Source organism: Peromyscus californicus, unplaced genomic scaffold, assembly GCF_007827085.1.
Source record: "Peromyscus californicus insignis strain IS unplaced genomic scaffold, ASM782708v3 Scaffold_18__1_contigs__length_77618521, whole genome shotgun sequence".
Lineage (NCBI taxonomy): Eukaryota > Metazoa > Chordata > Mammalia > Rodentia > Cricetidae > Peromyscus > Peromyscus californicus.
In genome coordinates this window covers 58,194,766-58,219,439 of record NW_026294480.1, presented here as the reverse complement: position 1 = coordinate 58,219,439, position 24,674 = coordinate 58,194,766, and the positions used below count along the sequence as shown (strand labels likewise).

The 24,674-nt window shown below is 45.9% G+C and overlaps 1 protein-coding gene across 1 annotated transcript; it reads right to left on the bottom strand.

The window, feature by feature from the left end:
- Positions 1-10,725: 10,725 nt before the first annotated feature.
- On the bottom strand, positions 10,726-23,173 carry Crhbp (corticotropin releasing hormone binding protein). Its single transcript, XM_052743531.1, has 7 exons — positions 22,851-23,173; positions 22,407-22,509; positions 21,964-22,121; positions 20,195-20,402; positions 18,273-18,415; positions 14,691-14,808; positions 10,726-11,330 (listed from the first exon to the last, which is right to left on the bottom strand). Exons 1-7 carry the CDS (start codon positions 23,106-23,108, stop codon positions 11,170-11,172), a joined length of 1,149 nt encoding a protein of 382 aa, XP_052599491.1. The 5' UTR covers positions 23,109-23,173; the 3' UTR covers positions 10,726-11,169.
- Between the last annotated feature and the right edge of the window lie 1,501 nt (positions 23,174-24,674).

Below are 24,674 nucleotides of genomic sequence, written 5' to 3'. Positions count from 1 at the left end.
GGAAGAAAGTCTCTCTCAGGGGAAGCTACTGCTGGTGGTAAGCTAAAGCTAGTCGTCGTGCTCTGATCTCTTTGGCTATTTCCTCTGTATTTGGCTCTGTGTTTCTTACTTAATAAGACTGTTTAGAATTTCGTCTACACTTCATGCTAGCAACTTTCAAGACAGATGATTTTTTTAATATTGCATTTTATTTCTCTGTGTGCATATCTGAGTGTATGTACTCATGTGTGTGTCATGCCCCTTGGAGCTAAAGTTATGGACACTGGAGAGTCTTATGATAGGAAGTAAACTCCAGTCTTCATGGCCGAGTTGTTAACTTCTGAGCCATCTCTCCAGCCCCAGGAGAAATATTTTACAAACTGTGTGAGAACCTTCACTTTCTGTAATGAGAAGAAATGAATGTATAATATGTATTGCCCCGAACCACAGCTCAGAGGGAATATGGGATTGTTTATTCTGGGCCAAATGTGAGTGACCGTGGCCCAGGAACGTGGATTCAGATCACCCTGAATGACTTGTTGTAACATGAAAACAGTTACTTGAACTTCGTATGCTCACAGAACAAAAAGGAAGTCCTTAAATCAAGGCATTTATCAAATGCCTTAGTGGGAATCATGGGTGTGGGGGTCCAGGAAAGTGGGGAGATCTCTGTTGTCCATGTCAGGTGCTCTCTGGTGACCACCTTGCTGTCTGAGTTATCAGAAGCTGTTGACTGCTAAGTTAACACACCCCTAAGGTTTCCTGAGACAGTAAGATGTGAGTTAAACACAGCAGTGAGCAATGATTAAGGGGGCTGAAGATGGCTGAAGATCCGAAAAATTCAGACTCTCCACAATCACAAAGTTCTACTCAATCAATCATCTTTGTAAAATCATTAGTAACAGATACGGCTTATTTTTTCCCCCTGGCAACTTGAGTGTAAGTGTTCTAGAGCAGTGGCCCACCCGAATGCATACAGGAACGTTTCAGTGTGTCCTCCCCACTGCTTGACTTTTCTCTCAGAATTGATTTCCTCATTAGACAGGGGCTTTGAGTTTTGATGACTCTGCCTTCCTTACCTTCAGACATTGAAAGACTAATCTGCATTTTCTCCTCCCAGTATTCTGTTAGCATTCTAGAACTACATTCCAGACGTTCACACCATGCTGAATACAGCACGCTGTGGAGTCTCCCCTGTTCTAAGTGCATCTTCTCAGTGACCTGAGGTGACACAGTGTTCATTCACATGTGAGGGAGGGCTTCCGATTACAGACTGCACCCGAGAGAGAGAACTCTAAATTCGTTTCAATGAAAAGAATTGAGGAAATGAGAAGCTTTTTTCCCTGTAGATTTGATGGTAGCCAGAAAACCTTTGTTAACCGGGAAGTTTTAAGTGATAACATTTAATTAGCATGGGTTATTAATAGCCCGCTGCCTGGATTTACACAGGCGGGAACTCAAGTTTCTGAGTAACTGCTGCGGGTCCCTTTTGCAGCTCTTCCTGAATGGGATAGGGTTTCTGAAATCTTTCAGATAGGTTTTGAGAAATGACAAATGAGTTTTGTTTTGGATCTTGCTGTCTTGGAGAGCTGGTTCTCAGGGGAGTAGACTGAGGAGCCATAGAAAAGGTGCTGGGGAGCCTGGTGGCATCCCTTAATATGTCCTGCTGTCTTCCTGTATGTGAAGGCCAATTTGACTATGGCTGGGGTCCCACTTTAAGACTGTGACTGGGCAAACAACGGCGTGCTCACCTCAGACTCTTAGGAGGGATGCAGCAGTAGGTCTGTGTGCTTGATACTTTTATGTCAGCTTAACACAAGCTAGGGTCATCTGGGGAGAGCAAACTCAGTTGAGAAAATGCCTCCATCAGCTCGCCCTGTGGACAAGCCTATGGTGTATTATTATTATTATTATTATTATTATTATTATTTATTATTATTATTATTTTGGTGGGTGATTGATATGAGAGGGTGCTGTGGGATGGTCTGTATGTCAAATGCTCTGATTGGTCAATAAATAAAACAGTGATTGGCCAGTGGCCAGGCAGGAAGTATAGGTAGGACTAACAGAGAGGAGAACAGAGAAAACAGAAAGGCGGAGGGAGACACTGCCAGCCGCCGCCATGACAAGCAGCATGTGAAGATGCAGGTAAGCCACGAGCCACATGGCAAGGTATAGATTTATAGAAATGGATTAATTTAAGCTATAAGAAGAGTTAGCAAAAAGCCTGCCATGGCCATACAGTTTGTAAGCAATATAAGTCTCTGTGTTTACTTGGTTGGATCTGAGCAACTGTGGGACTGGCGGTAGACAGAGATTTGTCCTGACTGTGGACAAGGCAGGAAAATTCTAGCTACAAGAGGGCCTAGCCCACTGTGGGCAGTGCCAACCTGGGCTGGTGGTGCTGGGTGGTATAAGATATAAGCAGGCTGAGTAAGCCATGAGGAGCGAGCCAGTAAACAGCGTTCCTCTGTGGCCTCTGCTTCAGTTGCTGCGGTGAGTTCCTGTCCTTACTTCCCTCAGTGAGGGACTGTGATCAGGACCTACAAATCAAATAAACCTGTAGTTGGAATTTTCTTTGGGCTGCCAACCCAAATGAAGACACAGAGAATTATTATTAATTATGAAAGCTCAGCCTTTAGCTTACGCTCGTGCACTAGCTCTTAAAACTTAATTTAACCTGTTTCTATTCATCTATGTTTTTCCTGGGGCCTTTTACCTTTCTTTCATTCTGTATGTCCTACTTTCCTGCTTTTTTTTTCTCCCCAAGACAGGGTTTTTCTGGAGTCTGTCCTGGAACTCACTCTGTAGACCAGGCTGGCCTCAGACTCACAGAGATCCACCTGCCTCTGCCTCCTGGCTTTACATTCCTGCTTTTGTGTCTGGCTGACTGGCTGGCGCTGGCCCCTGGTGTCTCCCTGGCATCTCTTTTCCTTTCTCTCTGTCTCTCGAGCCTAGATTCCTCCTCCTACTTACTCTCTCTGCCTGGAAGTCCCGCCTATACCTCCTGCCTAGCTATTGGCCATTTAACTTTTTATTAGACCAATCAGGTGCCTTAGGCAGTCAAAGTAAACAAATGCAACACACCTTTCCATAGTTAAACAAATGCAACACATCTTTACATATTTAAAAATATTCTACAACATAAACAAATGCAACACATCTTTACATAGTTAAGCTAATATTCTGCAACATAAACAAATGCAACACATCTTTACATAGTTAAACTAATATTCCACAACACAAACCCTTTCCTCCCCAACCTGTTTTTGGTAAGAGTGTCTTATCCTAGCAACAGAAACCAAACTGGAACCCTCTGGCTACTACACACTATGGCTGGGCACAGGGAGGAATACAACACTCTATAGTCCTCATGCAGCTAGCCAGGGCTCTCCAAGAAGCAGAGCACAGGGTGGTCTGTCTTCCTCAGGATGCCGTGCGGTCTTCAGCAAGATAAACAAGGCCCACCCGCATCATGGTGCGGAATCGACTCTGCTGGGAGACTGTTGACAGACGTATTTTAAACTAATCCATTCATTGCAAAGTCTCAACCAGTATTTTACCAAAAGTCTGAGTGCTGTGACCTCAGCAAGTGGAGACATAAAATGTGATGGTGCGTTTGACCCTTCTGGGAGGTGAGACTGGGGTTCATTTGTTGTGCTGTCTCCAGACACATGTTGTACAGTCACTCTGGCTTTCACCAAGGCCAAGGACTAATGTTGTCCCTGTCACTTTCCTGGTGGTGCAGACCAGCCAAGGCAGCATGTCTCTGCCTTGTTCTGGCGACTCACTCTGGCAGGGCCGTGCAGCAATGGGGTACACACTCCCAACTGCATGATGTATTTCCCTGGGCCTCCGTTTTCCTGTTTGTGTGGTGTGCACAGGCATAAAGGTTTCGTGGGAAGTTCTGGAAGCAGGATAAGGCACATCCAAAGTAAGCGTTGTTATGAATTATTGCAGGGGGCGGAACCCTGAGGGTATCCCGACACTGCATCCACATGGAGAATTTATTATAATAGAGAGATGAAGAGAAAGATAGGAAAGAGAGAGACAGAGAGAAAGAGAGAGAGAGGTCAAGGGTGCACAACTCGTGGGAGGAAAATCGGAAGAGAGAGAGAGAGGAAGGGGAGGAGTTTTTCCTTAGAATGAGGCTTTTGTGTCAGGACACAGGGTGGTGTGCCAACGGGTGGGATTTCAAGGGGCGGATCAGAATATTAACAAGCATTAGCTCTTGTCATTTGAAAGCACAATGCCACATGTTTTCTGTCTATCCATCTTGCTCAAGGCTTTCTGCTTTTTAAATCTGCAGACTTACAAAGAGTTACTGCAGCCCCTCTTCTCCCTGGGGCCAGTAATCCCAGGTACCCGGTGGCCCACAGTGTCACAGGTTGTTTATCATAGCAAAGACCAGGAGAGGGAAGTGTGGGTGGCGAGGCCTCTTGCACTAGCCTGTGGTGCTGACGAAAGGGACTGGTTTTCTGTTAGCAGAGGCTGAGGTAAAGCTACCAACCTTGCAAGCGGAAGCCCCTATTTTAATCAACTGTCAATCAATTCTTTTGTGGGAAGGATGTGGGAAGGGTGTTTCAAGAAAAGAAGGTTTTCACGCAGGAGAGCAGGCTCTGCACCCTGTCTGGGCACAGCCACCACCACCCCGCCCCATCTGCCATGTGGCCACATGAACCAGGAAAAGGTACCTCCTTCCCCTGGGGACCAGTGGCAGGCAAGAGAGCTGGCTTCGGAATCCCGAGGATGAGAGGGCTGGCCCTGCCCCTCACCAGCTGCAGCACACAGGAGAGTGGGCTCTGTACCCCACCTTGATGGCACACTAGAGCTGACCCTGTTGTGGGGGGCACAGGTGAGCCAACCCGCAGAGTATGAGGGCAGGAGAGAGGACACCGCCCCCATAGATCCCCTTCAGCCGTCCAGAGTGGGGGCCTGCCCCTCGCCTGGGCAGAACAGTAGAGCTGGCCCTGGTGGACTGAGTGAGGGGGACCTGGATCTGAGGGCCTCAAAGCAGGAGAACTCCTGCTGCAGGCTGCCTCGGGTGGGCTGGCCGAGGCTGTGCTGGAGAACTCGCCCCAGCGGTGACGATGGGGGAAAGCTGGTGGGCTGACCAACCCAGCTACCACCCAGGCCCAGAACCAGGGCTGTGAGTTGGCCCACCCCAGCATCCACCAAATCTATGAACTGTTGGAGCATGTGAAGGGGATGAACCTACAGATCCAAAACAGCAGGATCTCCACAACACAGGACAACAGGATATCCAAGAGGAGCCCCAGTGAGAATCCATTGTCTGTGGTGTAGCAGAAGCCTCCAGCCAGACCAATGACTCATGGCAATGAACACTTACAAGTAAAGATGTGTGGACTAGAGGGCAAAATGTGTGACTCAGTGGGCCACAGGACAGCTTCCAGGATGAGATTCTTCTCCTCTTTTTTTGGTTTGGTTTTTGGTTTTTCTTTTAAATTTTATTTTGTTTTGTGGAGGAGGTTCCCTGGGCAGAGGGCAGAAGCAAGGGGACCGAGAGATAAGTGAGCTCTGGATACATGATGTGAAATCCACAGACAATCAATACAAGTTGAGGGGGGCAAAAAAGAAAGGACTATTTTGCCATTTACTATCATAAAGGCCACGAGGTGACTTTGTTTTCTTTTTGCAAAACAATTTCGGTTAAAGGAGTATCTCAATTTCCCTTCAAATACAAACCTGTCTGTAGCCTCTGAGATGAAATAAGATTACCAAAGACCCAGTTGATGGCTTCTCCAAGAAAGGGACGCTTATAGGGACAGCCTCTGGCGTGTGTGAAGATGCGTGCTTGGCAGTTTTTGTAAGCTATGGGGACAGTGAGTGTACGGGTCCCACTTACCGTGTGAAGATGTGAGTGCCCCTAGAGGTGCAGTGACTTGGCCAAGGGCATAGGGACAAGGGTGAAATCAGGGCTCAATCCTGTGTCTGCGTCCCCAGCCTGGGCTCCTCCCCATCCACTGTAAGGCCTCTTCTCAAAGGGTAGGTCTTGCTTCAGGAGTCAGTCTGTGTTGGTTTTAATAAGCAGCGCTATTACCATGCATGACAAAACCCGTTATCAGAGCAGAGCTTTACTAGAAGGGAGGGACAGAAGAGAGTGACTAGGCCTGTGGAAGACACGTGCAGAGAGAGAGAGAGAGAGAGAGAGAGAGAGAGAGAGAGAGAGAGAGAGAGAGAGAGAGAGAGAAGATGAAAAAGAAGAAGAGGAGGAAGAAGGGGAGGGGTCTGTGTCCTGCTTCTTATGGATTCCCCTGCACATGCACATATGGGCTTACAGAGTTACACCACGCATGCACAGATTGTGTAATCATGCTGTGCACAAATTACGTGATCACGCAGCACACGGGTTACATAGGACGTAAGGCCCCTTGCTTGACTACTGAGCTGCGCATGTGCCGTCGCATAGCTGGAGGAGAGGCCGGAATTCCAACAGTCTCTCCATTCTGCGCTTCCATCTATTCCGCAAAGGCAGACTGAGCTCTGGGCTAGTCCTGGACGGAATGAAGTAAGTATACAACGCAATGTTTTTCTTTTTTATTTATTTACTTTTTTTTACAGGAGGGTCACGAAGGGCTCTGGGCATCTAGGCAAGTAGTCTCCAACTAAGGCACATCCCCAGACCCCAAAGTTTGTCTTGGATACTCCCCCATCTCAAACTACTTTATTGCATGATGTGTGAACTCTCAGCCAGTCAATTCAATGGCTTCATCGACAGCTTGCTGCCTGTCCAGGGGGATTTTCATGGAGTGTTCACCTGGGTCATGTTCCTTTTGAGAACCTTATATTCCTTCTTTTTCTTTGAGAATTTCATGCATATATACAATAAATTTTGATCGTATTTAGCCTCTGCTTCCCCTGCAACTCTATGTTGACCCCCAACACTACTCTTCCAACTCCATGTCGTGTTTGATATGCAACACGCACATGTGCACACATCCTACTGAGTCCTATTAGAAACACTTCATATTTTTACTATCACTCCCTCTCATTTAATCAAGACTGATCTGTCGTTTTTACATTATGTCATAACCACGGTCAGGACTTCATATGACCAAGTTGACTATTGCGATATGAGTTTGCTCATTAACAAGTTGATTCTGTGTGCTAGACCTTCAAGAAAATCAGATGACTGTTAGGATTTAAATATGAAATGTCCCCCAGAAGCTCACAGGTAGAATGTTTGGCCCCTGGCTGCTGTTGCTGCCTTGGGAGGTGGGGGTCACCGGGGACATGCCTTTGAAGGGCACGCTCGGTCCCTGGTTGTTTCTTCTTTTTCTCCTTGCTTCCGGCCTACTGTGCAGTGAACAGTATCTGACTCCACATGACACCCTCACCATGATGGTCGGCCCCAGCACGCAACAGAGTCCAGAATTCAGAACGGAAACTGTGGGGCCGTGAGTCAGAATCAACCCTCTCTCCCTCTATTGTTCCAGTCAGCATTTGGTGGGTTACTGCTTCCTTCAGTGCGTTTTTTAAAGGACAGGAAGACGTTAACTGTGGCAGCTTCAGCGCAGGGCAGCATTTCAGTCAAGAGGGCCTTTGCTGGTCCTTCGAATCACACACAGGGAGCCACCCGCTTTCCCTGGGCACTGGTGAACTTGATTGTATCGGAATCATTCATGCAGGCTCCATTCTGTAACACTCAGAAACCTGTGAGGGGAGAGAGGAGTCAGTGGGGAGCACCCATCTTTTGACTGGGAGAAAGATGCTATCTGTCCCCCTTCTACGGATGAGGGCCACGGCTCCGTCCTGCTCATCCAGCCTTCCATCTTCGTGCTGACACTGAGTCTTTGCCCTGAGTAAAGCACAGGCCACTTCATCCTCCCTTAGTTTGCAGAGGGGCTGAGCGCACACTCATCAGGAGCAAAGCCCAGAGTCCAGATCAGAGTCTTTGATTTCTGTTATGTGCTCCAGCCCTCTAATCAACCCCCCTTTTTCTCCCCCTCTCTCACTCAGATTCCCTCTCTCCTGCCTCTGATTCTTTACTCTGTACCATTTGTCTTCACACACAAAGAAAAGCATTTCAGATGTGAAGAGGAAAATGGACGGTAATCATTACAGATGACCCATTAGAAAATAAGCCAACCGCTTGTTTATTTGCTCATACAAAGGCATCCCTTCCACTGTGCTCTGTGGCAAAGAGGCGTGCATTTAGACATAATTCCCCATGATTACCCTTTGATTGGAGATTCTTTCCCCAGCTCCTCTTGGGTACTTGAGCATCTAAACAAACTGCCTACAAGTAAATCCCATCCCTCAGACCCTCCTTCCTCGTTCAGGAAGATTCTACTTTGCAGGCAAACATTCTCTCCCCGGTTAAAATGTCAAGAAAAGAAACTTCACAGCTGAGACGAATCTGGAAAAAAAAAATATTTGTCCATGAAATTTGTTCTGAGCCAAATCTATTTCCTTCCCCAGGAAGAACTAGATAATTGATGAAGCAAAACTCATCTAATGCCAGTAAAATTAAATGGTTTAATAGGGAGCAGACAGCCCCATTCCAAGCCAGCTTAACGAATGCTTTGAGTAATACTAAAGAGACATCGAGCCAGGCCGAATGGACTGTCATGGAGCTGACGTTTATCATGATTTAAAGGTCCTTACTCTGAAGCCCTGAATGGCATTGCAGGGTCTGTGAACTCGTGGCCAAATGTGGAGGTGTTTGTAACTATATGGGATTTCTTTCCTGACCCATGATCCACAGATTGGAAAGGATCTAGGAATTACCATCCTAAGAAGATCCTCTTGGAGAAACAGACGAGTTGGATAGAACTCCAGTAGTGGGATCCTTGTGTTTATGTGATCAGAGATGTGCATTTGGAGTATTTTTCTTTGAAAGAGAGTCAAGGCTGGCCCGTACGGGTAGTTAACAGCCAGATTAGAGAGGAAAATTGAAGAATAGCTGAGAATTGGATTTAGACCATTCCCCAGTACAAAGAATGAAGCATCTCAGCGGCTCAATAAAACAAAAAATACCTCACACAAAGTCCAATGTGAACACTCCTAGTCTCTGAAGCCATGCAGAGACTCAGGCTCCTTGCATCCTGTGGCTCTGACTTCCAATGACCTTGCAGTCCTCTGTTAGGATTCCTGTATTTAAACAGTTGATAGAGGAGCATACGAGAGAAAATGGCACTTCTCCTCATCTTCCTTCAGTCTGAATTCTGTCAGATGACCACTGCTCTGTCTAGTAAGGGAGACTGGGAAATGTAGTCTTTATACTCAGGAAGGTGAAGAGCATGTAATACTTCCACCCCACCTGCTTAAATGAAGCAACAATACTACAGTGTCTAGGGTTGCAGAAAACAAACTGGTCTAGAAACTGGGAGAAAACTCAATGTCATGGGCAAAGTTGTCCTCAGATGACATGCAGGAGAGGCAGGCTTATAAGAAATAGGAAGGTGGCCATGTATGGTGGCACATGCCTTCAATCTCAGCCCTTGGTAGGCACAAAGTGGTAAATCTCTGAGTTCTGGGCCAACCTGGTTTACATTCCAGGCTGAGGTTATAAAGTGAGACTCTGTCTCAAAAACAAAAACAAGAAAGAACTGGAAAGGCATTCAGACAGCGAGGCCAGTCACAGTCGAATACAACCTATGAGTAAGGCACAATGCCGGAGAGATTTTAGAATTAATTGTAAGTAGTGGAGCCTTGACCACTGAACTAGTGTTCACAAAGGCTAAGGTTAAGCCTGGGCAAGGTGTGGGTGGGGGAACAAGACTTGGGAAGATGAAGGAGATGGAAATGGGGTGACGGGGAGGCAGTCAAGATAGACAGCGAGATGTGTTGTTCAAGTTCTTGTGGAAGGTCAAAATTGGGTCTAGGAAAAGGCAGAGCCTACCAACGGGTCAGATGTGAGGAGAGACACATGGGAACCAGGAGAGGCCTGACGTGGCATGGCTTGGCTTGTCCTTTATGTTGTCAATATGCCAGGGTGTGGTGGCACACACTTTTAAACCCAGTACTCAGGAGGCAGAGGAAAGTAGATCTCTGAGTTCAAGGCCAGCCTGTTCTATACAGTGAGCTGCATGCAGGCCAGCCAGGGCTATAGAGTGAGACCCTGTCTCAAATAAAAATAACAATAAAGATGTTACCAACAACCTCTCTCAGTTTCTTTCCCAAAAGTTTAAAATATATATTTACCTATTTATTCTCTCTCTCTCTCTCTCTTTCTCTCTCTCTCCCTCTGTGTGTGTGTATGTGTGTGTGTGTGTGTGTGTGTGTAGATTAGAGTGCAACTTTGGGGAGCTGGTTCCACCCTGTGGGTTCCAGGGATCAAACTCATCGATCAGACTTGGTGGCAAATAAATTACTTTGCCCACAGAGCCATCTCACCAGCCCCTTTCTCAAACGTAGACAGGCTCTAAAGCAAAGGACTCAGGTTTCTACAAATTGTGTCTCCAAGAGGAGTGTAAGGCCCTTACCATCCCTGCTGGAAATGTCCTCTGTGTCCATGAAAACATGTACTCTGAGTTGCCTCAGCGGCTTGTGGAAAGCACATGTGCACTCCCTGCTTCCTGGCCAGGGACAGTCATTGTGCCTACTGCAATTCTCCCTCGGCTCTGCATAACCCACATCACCACTCCGGAGTAATGTAAGGCAGGGACCGCCCAGGGAACCCAATACATCAGGCCGTCAGGATGCCAACATTCTGCGTATATTTTATTCACATTTGGATTTGTGAACAGAAAGGTGGTCTTTTTTTTTTTTTTTTTTTGGTTCCCATGCTACAAAGTGTTGGTTTAAAAAAAAAAAAAACAAGTACGACCAATGAATAACTAATAGCTACAATTTGTAAACAGAAGTATGAAGTACAAATAACAGATACAATTCCTTTGGTATACCCCAGACACGTTTCTATTCGGTCATGAGCCTGTGAGTGCCGTCATCTTCCTCGCCTCGTGGCATCTGTCCCCGCCACACAACTGTTTCCCTCCCTGGCTAAGCCTTGCTTCGCCAGTTCATGTACGCAGCACACCCAAACCGCCAAGCTGTTGTCTGTCTTCTGTTCTTTGACACACCAAAAGGAAGCAAAACTGACACTCATGTGTGCACGTGTTCGAGGCCTGGAATACTGACTGCCATGGAAAGCCTTTCACTCGCTGCCCGTCAAGATCAGCTACAATAACTGTCACTCAACTGGCAGCACGTCAATCACTGAGCCGGTTATTCAGGACGAGACAAACAGAATTCCGGGATGCTATTTCCGTTCGAGGTTTCAAGCTCGGACGGTTCCAGCTGGCGAAACTCAAATGTCACGCGGTTGGTCTGTTTTCCGCTGGAGACCATGCGCACCACGATGTTGTCACAGCTGATTTTCATCTGGACTGTAATTGATCAGGGGGGGAAAATAATAAATGTTTTCCAACAGGTCATAGAACACAGAGTAAAACCAGTGCTTTCCATTTGTAAATTAAACAGTGAATGTGGGATAGGGCCATGAGTGGCACCTTGCCCTCACATAGTCAAGTCACTTTCAGTCAAAACATCTTTTTTTTTTTTTTTGGTTTTTCAAGACAGGGTTTATCTGTGTAGCTTTGCGCCTTTCCTGGAACTTGCTTTGTAGACCAGGCTGGCCTCGAACTCACAGAGACTCTCCTGCCTCTGCCTCCTGAGTACAAAACATCTTTTTAAAAATATATAATTGGGAGCTGGAGAGACGGCTCAGCGGTTAAGAGCACTGGCTGCTCTTCTCGAGGTCCTGAGTTCCGTTCTCAGCACCTCCTTTGCACAGAGTGGGTACACACTGAGTAGACAAGATTTTGTTCTATTGCGGTGGTTCGCCACGACCCTTTAATACAGTTCTTCATGTTGTGGTGACCCCAACCATACAATTATGTCATTGATACGTCATAACTGTAATTTTGCTACTGTTATGAATCGTAAGGTAAATATCTAATATGCAGGATATCTAATATGTATTTGACCACCAAAGGGGTCGAGGTTGAGAACCAATTTTCTGTTGTTTACCAACACCCTTCAAACTGTCCTGGTATGGAATAGCTTTGAACATTCTCACTTGGCTTACAACCAGTATTTTCATTGTCTGAACGGGCATCTGACACCTGTCTGTCCCTTCTCCTGGCCGGTGTGCCCAAGCAGCTCACAATGAGAGTCACATTATTTTCATGAAAAATGACTTTCCGTTCATTTCTACAGCCATAGTTTGATTCCTGACACACGTGTTATCTGCCCTATAATCATTCTTTCTGCTATTTTAATTTTCTCAGTCTCTCCCTCATACTTGCTATCTACAGGTTTTTTCTCGATTCTGAGGCATGCCACCACAAACACATCCCCGGGTGCCAAGGAAGCAAAGCGGCATGATAACGTCAGTAAGGTGAAAGTCTGTTTGAAAGCAAGATAAGTTTCCACCCTGACTTCTTTAAAATACAGATATGGAAGAACCCAGACTAACTGCTGCCTGGAGGCCATGTTTATCTTCCTGTAGATAATTCGGAAGGTGGTTTTTCTCTCTGGTGTCACTCTGAACTTTAATCTACATAATACGTCCCGGTTCCTTTAGTGAATGTGCATACTATTTGTTTTGACATAATTTCTAACAAAATTTAATTTCAGGGACAGGGTCTCTAATGGTTCTATGGTTTTGGACTAAACTTAGAGTACATGGAAACAGGGAGGGTGGAAGGACAAGGAGGAGGAGGAGGAGGAGGAGGAGGAGGAGGAGGAAGCTACATGTGCCAGATACGTAACTCAGTGGTAAAGCATCTGGCATATGCACCACATAGCACCACACAAATAAATGAATAAGAAAAAAAAATTTTTTTTTTTTTTTTTTGGTTTTTTGAGACAGGGTTTCTCTGTGTAGTTTTGGAGCTTTTCCTGGATTTCGCTCTGTAGACCAGGCTGGCCTCGAACTCACAGAGATCCACCTGCCTCTGCCTCCTGAGTGATAGGATTAAACTATCTAAAATAAACCAGAGAATGATACAATTCAAGCTTTAAATCACTTAACATTGGTTTAACTGTGCCCATAATTTAGACAAAGCAGGTTTGGGTTTTTGGTTTTGGTTTTGGGTTTTTTTTTTTTTTTTTTTGGCCTTCCTTACACCCATTTACAAAACTAAGCTAAGTCCTATAATTCAAGCAGAAATAAGATGGCTGTAGTTATCTGATTTTAAGTCACAAGCATTCTTCAAGCCAATCCCATCTTTTTACTCCACTCAAATACGTATCTCTAAAGGCCATTTCTCACACCAGCCCCGGAACCACGCAGAGCCTCAGAAGGTGACTACAGAAGACTGCCATCATGGCCACAATCAATGACAGCTTACGTCAGCGTAAAGGCCAGTCAGTACAAAAGATTCCTCTGGGCGCGGTCGTGTGCACCCGTGATCCTAGCCCTCCAGAGGCTGAGAGTTCAAGGCCAGCCTGGGCTACTTACTGAGAACCTACTTAAAAAAAAAAAAAATCTTCTCAGCTTCAACAAAGTAAGTTTAGACACGTTTAGGAAGCAATCTTTGCCTCAGTGAGATAACTTGCCTTAGTCCAGTCCTACCTGTCTCATGGAGCCATTTCCACACCCCTGAATCTGAGGAGGGGGCAGGACATATCAGGTAAGGCCTTCCTGCCTACCTATGTGCATGACTTCTCTTTCAGAGCTGTTTTGTTTACCGAGGGCTCAGAGAGAAGAAAATACTGGTAACGTGACCTTATTTTAACATCAGGATACAACTGATCAGAACAGCGGTCTGCTTTGCAACCTCATTACCTAGTTAGAGGAGGGTCTGTGGGGGTGCGCGAGAAGGGAGCCTGAAGGGCCCTGGAGTGCCTTCGGTTTTAATTTGTCTCTTTCCAGACTACCGACGATTCCTGTAACCTAAAGTACAGGTGTAAAGTAGAGGGCAACCTTTACAGGACCGCACTATGGGAACCTCCCCCACCACACACAGTTTATTAGTTTGGTCATGCGGTCAGTAGTTGGTACCCCATCCTCACACACCTCAGCTCGAGCATCCTCACTGGTGCCAGGAAAGGCAGGGCTGGCCCCTTTTGGCAGCCTCATCCCAAAGTAGCTTTGTATTAATGATGGGCACTTTGAGATTTCAGAACTTGCCTCTGGGGAGCGATGGCCTTTGAGAGGCGAGTGTAGCTGCAGAAGTTGGGGAAACTCAGGGGCTTGGAGGGGCTCTAGAAATCTTGCTGTTCTGCTATAAATAATCCAGCTATTATAAATATAAATTATAAAAAATTTGCTGTAAATAATCCAGCCCCATACATATGTGTATACATATCATATATACATATCGATATATGTATATATACCTACACATGTATGCATACATGAGAATGTATCATATACAGGTGGCAAAGTTATTTATTATTTCATTGTTATACTGTTACCATTCACAGATACTTTTTACCATTTGAATTGTTAATCTCCAAAGAATAAAAGCAGAGATCTTCCCTAAAGTGGAGAAACATTGTCTTTTTCATAGTTTTCCTTAAATACACATCCTAGCTGCTCTCTAGGATTCTCTTTTGGTGCTGAACTGAAGTGATAAGTTCTGATACTATACGTAGACTCAAGTAAAATTCTCACATTGGCTTGACATATAAAACAATTTTTTGATAGAATTTGTCTTCCTATATATTAAAAGTTGGGGCATTTTATTTAAGGAAATCACCCTGACGGCTACGTAAATACAACAGAAGAACTGTCTCACCAGGGCCTCGAAGGGGGAAGCACAGCTCTGCTAAAGGCATCATCTTGGAGGGGTCCAATCCGTTTCCTCCCAACAGCTCCACGAAGTCGCCAGTCCAACCACAGTCATCCGAGGGTTTCTAAGAGGATACAGCAGTGGACAGAGCAAGATGCACGTAAACCTCTTGCAGAGGCCAAACTGAGCCAAGAGAGGTCAGTGAATACACTCTGTCAGCCTTCAGCCTCTGTGCTTCTGACTCAAACATTGGAATCCAGAAATCATTGTAGGTGAAAAACAGAAACAAACTCCCAAGAATCAGTTTTCTAAATCAGTTGATTAGTCATTTTTGAATGTATGAGCGCTTTTTAAGGGCTAAATTCAATGACTGGAAAAATGAAACTGGAATTCGTATGCTCAGAATAAGATGTATGAACATAACCTGGGTGTCCTTGGACACAAGCCAAGTCATTTGGACATCTTAATGCACGCAGTCAGATTAAAGGAAGCCCAGTCACCTGCAGTTTATAATTATATTATAATTTGTATATTTAAACTCTATGTTCTCCCTCAGCTTGCTTCCTTTCCTCTTGTTAATAAAGGAATATTTCTGTTCTTGGAACATGTCTCTTCTGCAAGTAAGGATGTAGATTACTCATGGGTATATATATAAAAGAATAGAACTGTGATTTGGGGCTCCAGTTAGTCAAACTTACCTCTTACTCTTTCCTTTCAATGAAAACAAATCCTTTTCATGGGACTCAGAAGAATTCATCCTAAGCCTATGAAACCATCGTTTCCTACTTCCCAGAATCCTCCCACTGTTCTCAGCCAAGTGATTTCTTTGCCTCACTCAACACACAAAAAGCATGCATTCTCAATCCTAAATGTTGTACTTGGCCCCTGCTTCACATGCCCAGGTTAGCCTTGAGTTCATTCAATCCTCCTGAATGCTGGGATTATAGGGGTGAGCTACCACGCTTGCAAATGTGTCTGAAATTCTTAATGAAGTTTTAATCACGACTCCACGTTTTTATTCTGGACTGTCTCCCACTCCCTGTTGCCAGAGACCCTGTTATTCATTGATGTGTACTCATTAAGAGACCTAGTGGTATGTGGCCAGTGGCCACAAGTTAACCAGATAAGCCCTGACACATGGGAGCTAAAATCTAAAACTCAGAACTTTAAACACCCACCCACGCAGGTGCACACATATCAGACATTTAGAAGGACATCGAAATATGATTAGGAACTAAAATTAAAACATTATATAGTGGCAAGTATTTGGCTAAGGAAGGGAGAAAACAGGAGCTGCTTATGTTTAAAGGGCCTACTATGTGCATGGCTGTATGCTTAGTTACTTCAAACATAATTTCATTGCATGATGAAATAAAGATTTAATTAGGCCCACTGTGCACTAGTTTGTGAACCGAGAGTCAAATAAGCTATTTAGGAATGAAAGAACATAATTGCCTTTCCCATGAGTAGACAGGCGGAAGTTTCCACTTGGTGAGAGATGATGATGTCTCTCCTCTCAGTAATCCTCTTAGGTTTTTTTATAAACAGTGGCAGAAAGTGAGCTGCCTAGGTACCTGTCTGGGCTTCTGGGCCCCTTGGTAGCTCCTGCATGTCTTTGCTGAAATGGTAAGCTCCTACCATCTCTTACTAGACCAAGACCTTGTGCCAAAGGCACACCCCAGCTTGTTGAACTGGAAGTAGAGCCCCACTGCTCATTATGAACACCTGAAGCCTCTCCTCCCGGCACACAAGAAAGCTGTAGTGTAGTGGAATGATCTTGAGTGGTTCCCTAACAACAATCAAAGAGTCTTCTCACAGGGGCCATGAGAAAGGCAGACTGTCCCCAGCCCACTCACCAGGTGGGCGCCACAGTGACCTTCAGCTAGCACACATCGGGTCATTCCTGCTGGAACCCATAGCTTTTCCACGGCACCTGCTGCACACACCTTCTTCAGACGGACAGCATCTTCTGCACTACACAGCCCCCTCTTTACGTGCTCTTTCCTGGTCCTAGGATCCACCAAGCCTGTTTCTGCCTGGCATCACTGTTCCTCTGCTCCTCCTTCTTCCCATGACTGCTGCCCCTTCTGGTCTACTGCTCTGATCAAAGCATCTTCTTCTCAGTAGTTTCCCTTCCTGCCACATTGTCTCAGGCAGCTCTCTCTGTCTACCCACTTTCCTGCTCCTGTCTATCAAACCACTGTGCTGTATTTTCTGTACAGACTTACCGTGATTTGAAATCTGTGATATTTTTGCTTGTCAGCCCACTAAAAAATAGGATTCCTATGAGCAGGACCTGCCTTGTTCATTGCTTACTTTTAGAATCTAGAATAGTCCCTTGTACAGAGGAATTTATTATTATTGTTATTATTATCATTATCATCATCATCATTATTGTGATAATGGTAAAGGGAAGATCATGCTGTGTAGTCCAGGCTAGCCTGGTCCAAGAGGTTCTCCTATCTCAGTCTCCCAGTGCTGGGATTGCAAGTGTAAGCGACCATATCTAGCTTTCAATATCCAGGCCACAAAAGGTAGATTTTAAAGGAACTGATGCCTAGAACACAGTAGGCTCTAAAATGTTAGGGGGAATACCAAAATTATTCTTAGAGCTCCAATACCTAAAGCCCACCTCCCAATCTGTTACCACACCTTCCACCTTCTAGACTGCACCCAAAGAATGGCGTGGCATACAAACGCTATCAGGTTGGACCCAAAGCATTCAGACAGACATCCTTAGGAAAGGACCACTCCTCCATCAAGGTCCAAAACAACAACAAAGAAGGGGTGAAGGCATAGGAATCCGGGGGCTGAGGAAGTTGGATAGAAATGATTTTTCTCAGCCATCTTCCTTATTCAGTTTCCACAAAGATCTGTATGTTTAAGAATGCTGGCTGCCTCCGCTATCACCAAAAGCATGTGTTATTTTAACTTAGGCCTCTAAACAAGGAAGAGGAAATGAGTGTGAGTCACAGAGAAGTCACTATCTGTGCAAATAAATACAGTCAAGCCAGCATGCATTTTAAGGCACATACAGAAACTGATATGAAAGCAAGTTGGTAGGAATTTCACAGCGAATTTTTTTCCCTCAGGCAAAATGTCATACAACATGCTCTTCAAAACTTTACTGCTTTTTTTTTCAATATCAAAATTCAATTTCATATTTTATGCCACCGTTAGCATTTTTTCCTAGCGCGGTGCTCTGTCAATGAGAGAGACTTCCTTCGAATCAAAAGAAAATGCCAATGATCAGAAAAGCAGCTGTGTCGATGACTCACCGGAGGCTCGGCTAGGAGAGGATTTTTGCAAAAGAGGAAAGTACAAGAGCGTTCAATTGTAATTACATAGTGCAGCTTTACCAAATGAAAGCATTTCCTATGTCACAAGAGAAGCACCGGAGTAGTCAGAAGGGGCACCTGAGTGTTTACCTCCAGCGTGACTGAAGTAGACTTTGATAAAGCCAGTGCAGCACACGGGAGACTCAAAGCCTGGAGCCACACGGTTCTGACTTCCTGGCACGAGGCGTGTTTGGGCTCTGATAAAAAACCAGTGGCTTTCCAGAATGGCCAAAGAGCAAGTAAGCTTTACCTGAAGGCCAGGCTCGTGTCCCAAGGTGAGATCAGAGATTCTGATTGCCACAGGGTAGATGATGGAGAAGCTGCAGTTTTGGTGCTGGTGTGGGACCACAAGAGTAAACCTTCCGCTCGAAGTCTGGGAGATGACATTGCAAGCTTTAGGAGGGAAAGGTTACAATTACATTATTTGGAATGCTGTTTTGTTTTTTTAAATAGAAATTCACAATATTTTTATTCTAGATTTCAGTTCATGGTCTAGTAGATATGTCCAACCTGGGGCCCACTGACCACATGTGCCCAGGATAGTTATGAATGGGGACGACCATATTTATAGACTACACTCTTCTATCCCAACATTCTAAGGATGGGCCTCTCTGGTTAGGTTTTGTGCCCAGGAGAGGGTGGATAGCACAATGACAATATATCACAATGACAACCTGGGAAAAGGCAGGGCCTGGGGAATAGAACTCATCAGTGACATGTGGATGTGTCCGGCAGTGCTCGATACAAGGGGGGCTTCTCAGCTTTGTCTCTGGTTTGCAATGATCCTAAGGTAGGAACTCTATCTGCCATGCCTGAGAGGAGTTCCAGGAGCAATTCTATTAAGTTGGGTCTAGGTCCAGGCTGGCAGAACAAGGTTCAAAGGTGAAGCCAGGGAGCTAGGGGCATGGTCAAGCTAATGCTGTGAGAAAGCCTCACCCCTAGAATTGGGAGCCTTGGTGTTGGTTTATATATATATATATATATATATATATATATATATATATATATATATATACAATAAAGCCATAAGTAATTTTATTTTAAAGATTTCATGATAGTGACAGGAGCAGGTGAGAATAAAATAGACAACAGTTTTGTACCTAACACTTATTTGCTGGGTATTGAGTACATTTACTGTTGACTAAATGGCCAATTCTTAAATCTTGGTAGTCTTAAGGTTTTCTGAAGTTTTTCTTTTTCTTTTTTATTTCAAGTCTGAACTTACAACCAAGTTATTCTTCTATCTATGAAACAGAGGCATGGGATTGCCTTTGGACTAACTTACCCCCTTATATTTTTTATTACACTTAATTTCAGAAAGAAGTGAAATTCCTTGACATTTCTGAAAGACGTATTCTGATTTTTCACCAAGCAGATTCCAAGGAGAAATGTGTCTTCTCCAATCATTCTACTTCCCAGATAGCCTCAGATTTTCAGCTCTCTCCTCAGATTTTCAGCTCTCGCTCGTGCGCTCTCTCTCTCTCTCTCTCTCTCTCCCTCCCTCCCTCCCTCTCTCCCTCCCTCTCCTCTCCCTCCCTGATGCTGGAGTTTAAACTCAAGTTCTGTGCACCCTCAGACAAGTGGTATACTACTTAACTATGTCCCTAGCTCCCAGGATTTTCTCCTGAGGAGAAAATAAGCTGATGTGTGAACTCATTTTGCTCAAAATCACACTCTTTCAGCTTCAGCGCTATAGTTTGACAGCATAATCTGTGTGTTTCTCCATCAGAAATGAGCTGAGTTAGGGTGGCGGCTTTGTGGTAGAAGATAGCATAGAGGACAGAGACACAGAGGCACTCTGGTCCACTTCTCTCCTTAGGATATGACATCTGCCCACGTCATCTCAGAAGCACATCCCTTCCAGCCTTTGTTTGCAAAGCTCTGGCACCAACTGATCCTTTAAGCTTATCCTGTATCTGGAGGATGGTTTGGGAGATTAAAGTTAGTTATTGAACCCATTGGAATGCCTTGGGAGGGCAGAACATGACTTTGGAGGAAAAATAGAAGTGTATATACCATATATTAGAGTATTGCCCAGCCTGGGAAAGAAAATCAAAAACTGTGGTTTGATTTTCATGACAATGAATGAAGACTTCACAGCACTCCTTGGTTTAAGTCTGTGAACTACCTCCTACCCTGTGAGAGTCCTGTGTTTTCCTTGAGCTTACTTACGGAAGAGGGTGGGGACTTTCGTGACGGTTAATGTGAATCCATTTCCTGGTTCATGGACCCGGAAGAAGACCATGGCCACATTCTGGGAAGATGTGATGCTCCTGGTAAGACCACCCTCACAGAAATCTGTGTACCGCTTCGTGGTGGGTAGAGGGTGATCCTGAGAACTTGGGAACTTCTCCCCCTTGAGGATCCAACCATCAAATACCTTCAAATGATGATGATGATGATGATAAATAATAGTAATAATAATAATAATAATAATAGTATAGACATAAACAGTTACTTTTGCCAACTCCTGAAATCAAAATGTGTTGAAAAGAGGGGGAAAATTACCCAGCAATGAGCCTTCACTTATAAGCCAGGAACCTGCAGCCCCTACTCACAACCTGCTTGCTCTTCATTTATATGCATTTTGATTGGTTTCAAGTAATATTATCAATTAATCTTTTTTTTTCTGCATAAGCCTCCAAACGAGGCTCCCCTAAATGAGCACACCTTTTTATACTTTATCAACTAGTTCGGTAAAAGGAAATTATAGACAACACTGACTTTTTTATTTTGCCTTTTCCACATTCAGGTGAACTCTGCAGGAGCACTATTTGGATTTCATTGGACCTCGGTTTCTGTTTTGCCTTTAGTCAGTGAAATGTGAGCAACACCACCACCTTTCAAAGAATAAGTAACAACAACAACAACAACGAAATTGTTCTGGATATGATGAAGGATGTTTGTAATCCCAGTATTGCAGCAGTTGAGAGGCATCATGAGTTTGCGGCCAACCTGGGGTACACAAGGTGATTGGGTCAAAGTAATGCTCAAGGTGGGGTGCGGGGGGGGGGGGGCAGCAGCGGCTTCTTCGTCAGTGGCTCACTCTTCACATAAAAAAATCATCAACTCAAGTTTATATATGTGTGTGTGTGTGTGTGTATGATAGGTTGGTTAGTTGGTTGGTTTTTAATGCTGTGTGCTGGCTAGTAAGCCATGTAAGACTTCCTCATCGCTTCCTAAGTCAGCTTTGGGACAAAGGGTCAAAGTCAACTGACCCCACTCTCAAAATCACGGCAGGGCTCCATTTTAATGAGTCCGCCATAGCAACATTACCGACAACCTGGAGCAAATTATTTCTAGCAAGCTTGACAAATGGCTCCCAAATGGTTCTGCTTTGAAAGTCTCAAGCGTGATTGTTTTGTTGGGGCAGTAGAACTCCATCCAGCTTGCCTCCCCCGTCCTGTGTGGTTGTGGATACTGAACTGGGGGTGCTGAGGCTCGGTGATTCTCCTCCCTTCTCACCTTAAACCAGAACTCCCTTCAGCGTCCTCCCACGACCAGTGTGCCCTGCTATCCCCAAATCCCATCAGCCGGCCTCCAAAGAGCCTCTGCACTCCTGGAAGAGCGAGGTGGGTTCAGATCTCAGAAGGCAAGAGGAGAGAGCTCGCTCGCCATCTAAGAGGTTCTCGCGGTAGACTCGGGAGCTCCTGCTAATTATTTTTGCCATGTTTTGTCTGCCCCAGATTGCACCGCAGCGTCTCACGCTGCAAGCTCAAGTGCTAGGAAGTTCCTAGGAGTTGGGGAGTGCACAGAAGGAAAACTAAACCACCAGCGTCCAGGGGCGCTGGACCTGTAGAGACCCTCCCTAGGAATGCAGCTTCCCGGGCCTCCCCCAGTGAGCTATTGAAACTCAGGAACATATTGCTTCAGTGTTGCCCCCAGGTAGACACGCTTAGGGCCAGGCGGACTGGGGCTTCGTGGAGCGGGAACCCCCTCACCTTCAGGATGTCCCCACCCTGGCAGTCGATGGAGACCAGGTCGAAGTGGATGGTGATGAACTCATCGGGATCCCCGATGAAGAAGACGCCGCAGTGCAGCTGCGGCTGGTCGGCGGTGAAGGTGAACTGGCCAGGGAGGCCCAGCATGTCCAGGCACCCTAGGGGAGAGCATGGAGCCAGGGGTCCCCAGCTGCCTCAGGAAGCCGCTCTCAGCGTGCTCCTTTCTCTGGCTCCGAAGCGCACAGTGCCCCATGTCGGGGCTCCTAGCTTAGGCTGCACTGGGTTTCCTCGCTCTGGCTTGGAAGGAGCCTTGGGGATGCCAAAACCAGGAGGTCCCAGCCAGCCCCCGGCCGGAGATCCTGCAAGCCTACGTCCTAGGTGCAGAGCCCAAGCCTCCCGCCTCCCGGGCGCCCACACAGTGGAGCAAGATAGCCCCGACTCACGCAGAGCTCGGCGATACGGCTGCTCCTCCTGCTCCCCGGACAGGTCCCGCTTCAGTTTGGCGCTGAAGAGCAAGAAAGGGTCATAGTCCGCTGCTTCTTGCACCTGGCAAGGAAAGTAGATCAGTCCGGAAAAGTTCAGTGGACCAGGAGCAGGGCACCCTCCTTGCAGCTCAGAGAAGCGAACTGAGAGCGAGTCCGTGTCTCGCCAGAGTCTGGAGACTACGACTGGATCTTAGACTCTTTCCATCAGATCAGGGTACCCAGGCATCCTCAGCGGCCAGAGAAAAGCAAGCAGTTAGGATGCTCAGAAGCAAGGAGAAAGCAAGTCTAGAAGAACTAGGGAAAATAAAATGCAGCAGAGCAGAGACTCTCAAAGCCCTGCCTGCTGTCCCTGGCTGAATACTCCCAGGAAAAGGTGTTAAGGATCCAGGAAGAATGGCTCACCTCTAGGTAGCGGCTCTCTCCCCTTAGAGCAGTCAGGAGGATCAGAATGAAGTAAGCCTGGCGTCTGAAGTTCGGTGACATGCTGGCCTTGTCTCTGCAGCTGGTGCGCTCTGCTGCAGGGATCTTAGGCATTTCTTCCCACACCTTCACCCACGCTGAGAGCTCAAGGCTGCTAGGGTCCCTTTCCTGGATCTCTTTTATAGAGCAGGAAAGAGGGGAGGCTCTCTGCCCCTTAACCGATCCGAGCTTAGTTACCATGGGTTACCCTGCCTCGGTGACAACCTACGTGGCAATGACGAGGGTCCAGCTCTCAGCCACAAATATTGCAGCATGGCCCAGCGTTATTCAAGAATGACTTCAATCACTAGAACCTTGTGACCTGAACATTCAGTATAGGAGAAAGAAGGAAGCAGGGACTGAGACTGAGGGAGGGCATTTTACTTGGTCTGTCAAACATCACATTATACTCATTTTATATATATTCAGGGAATTTTCAATTTTGCAAGTGACAAAATCACACATGTGCACAAAGTGCCCATATACATGTGACCGCATCACGGGCCCTAGTCCTATGACTGTGGATGGGATCCTGCTGGGAATGGCCGGAGAGCAGTATCAGGGCAACTACCATGCCTCTCCCTAAGACAAGTGAGGTATTTTCAACTTCAGATCTTTGACAGAAGCTGGTTTTACAGAATATTACAGAAATGAAATTCCAGGCTCCCTAAGCTTTGTTTTGCTTTGTTCTGGTCCAGTTTCTCATCAGCATTCCCTTAATGAAAAAGCAAGAGTCCACAGAGCTCTGGGTGCTTGCTGGGCTGGCCCTGACCTGGATGTTTCACTGCGTCCACACTCCTGGACAGTTCCCTGTAGCCAGGACTTCAGCCTCCCCAGAATCACGGAGAGCATGTCACTCCACCCTGTGCTTCCAAAACCCTGGGTTGCTTTGATTCTAGAAAGAGTGCAAAAGCCCCCCACACTGATATACAGGCCCAGTCAAATGCATCGGAATCCAGAGAGGAGTTATGTATAAGCTTACTTTGGCAGAAGATCATGGATTCTGCTTTCTGTCCAGAGCTGCGGACAATGTGGAGCTAGACCCCTCTAGGCTTCCCTACCCCCTTAAAGTAGGTGATTAGTACTGCTAGAAAAAATCGAACATAAGACCACAATGGAAGGTTTTAATGGAAGGAAATAGTTATATTTGTTGTTTAAAAATACTGAAAAGTAACAGTAATCTCATGGTATCAGAATTTAATGTTTTCATATTTGAGACAATATTGAGCTCTGCAGGGGTTATGTCTCAGGATTTTCATCTGGAAGTCTACTGGTCTAATGCTATGAACAGGCCTTAGACCAGACTACAGAGCAGAAAGAACATACAAAGGTCATGAACACTGGCCACCACACCCTTCTCTCCATCCTCCGCACTATTTACATATCTGAATTTCAGATAGGGATACAGAACCCGATAGGAATGGAAGAAGAGAGAAGCTAATGGCGTAACATCAGCTGCCTCCTTTGAAAGCATCGGGCCGTCTTCAGGACCACCTCCCATCCTGTTTGCACCTAGGAAGATGCTCAGGCACAGTCACCTGGATACCATGACCTACCCTCCTCTCCCATCAATGCAGTCCCATCAGGACCTGACCTGCCTGGGGTTCACCCCAACACTTACGTGTAGGCCAACAGTGCCTTTTCTACTTTGGGGGTTTGGCAACTGTGCCACCTCCGCTCCAAGCTACTCGTTCACATCATCAAGAAGATATCGTTCTCTGACTTACCCCTTCACCTACAGACACACCTTCCCAACCCTACCTCCAC

What these genes read in the sequence shown, in the direction of transcription:
- Crhbp (XM_052743531.1), bottom strand. Translation starts at nt 23,108, where the DNA reads ATGGTAACTAAGCTCGGATCGGTTAAGGGGCAGAGAGCCTCCCCTCTT. An exon ending in GAAAGTCCCCACCCTCTTCC is followed by an intron (nt 18,416 to 20,194) that starts GTAAGTAAGCTC and finishes TCCCTCCTAAAG; the next exon opens with CTTGCAATGTCATCTCCCAG. An exon ending in GACACGAGCCTGGCCTTCAG is followed by an intron (nt 14,809 to 18,272) that starts GTAAAGCTTACT and finishes GTATCCTCTTAG; the next exon opens with AAACCCTCGGATGACTGTGG.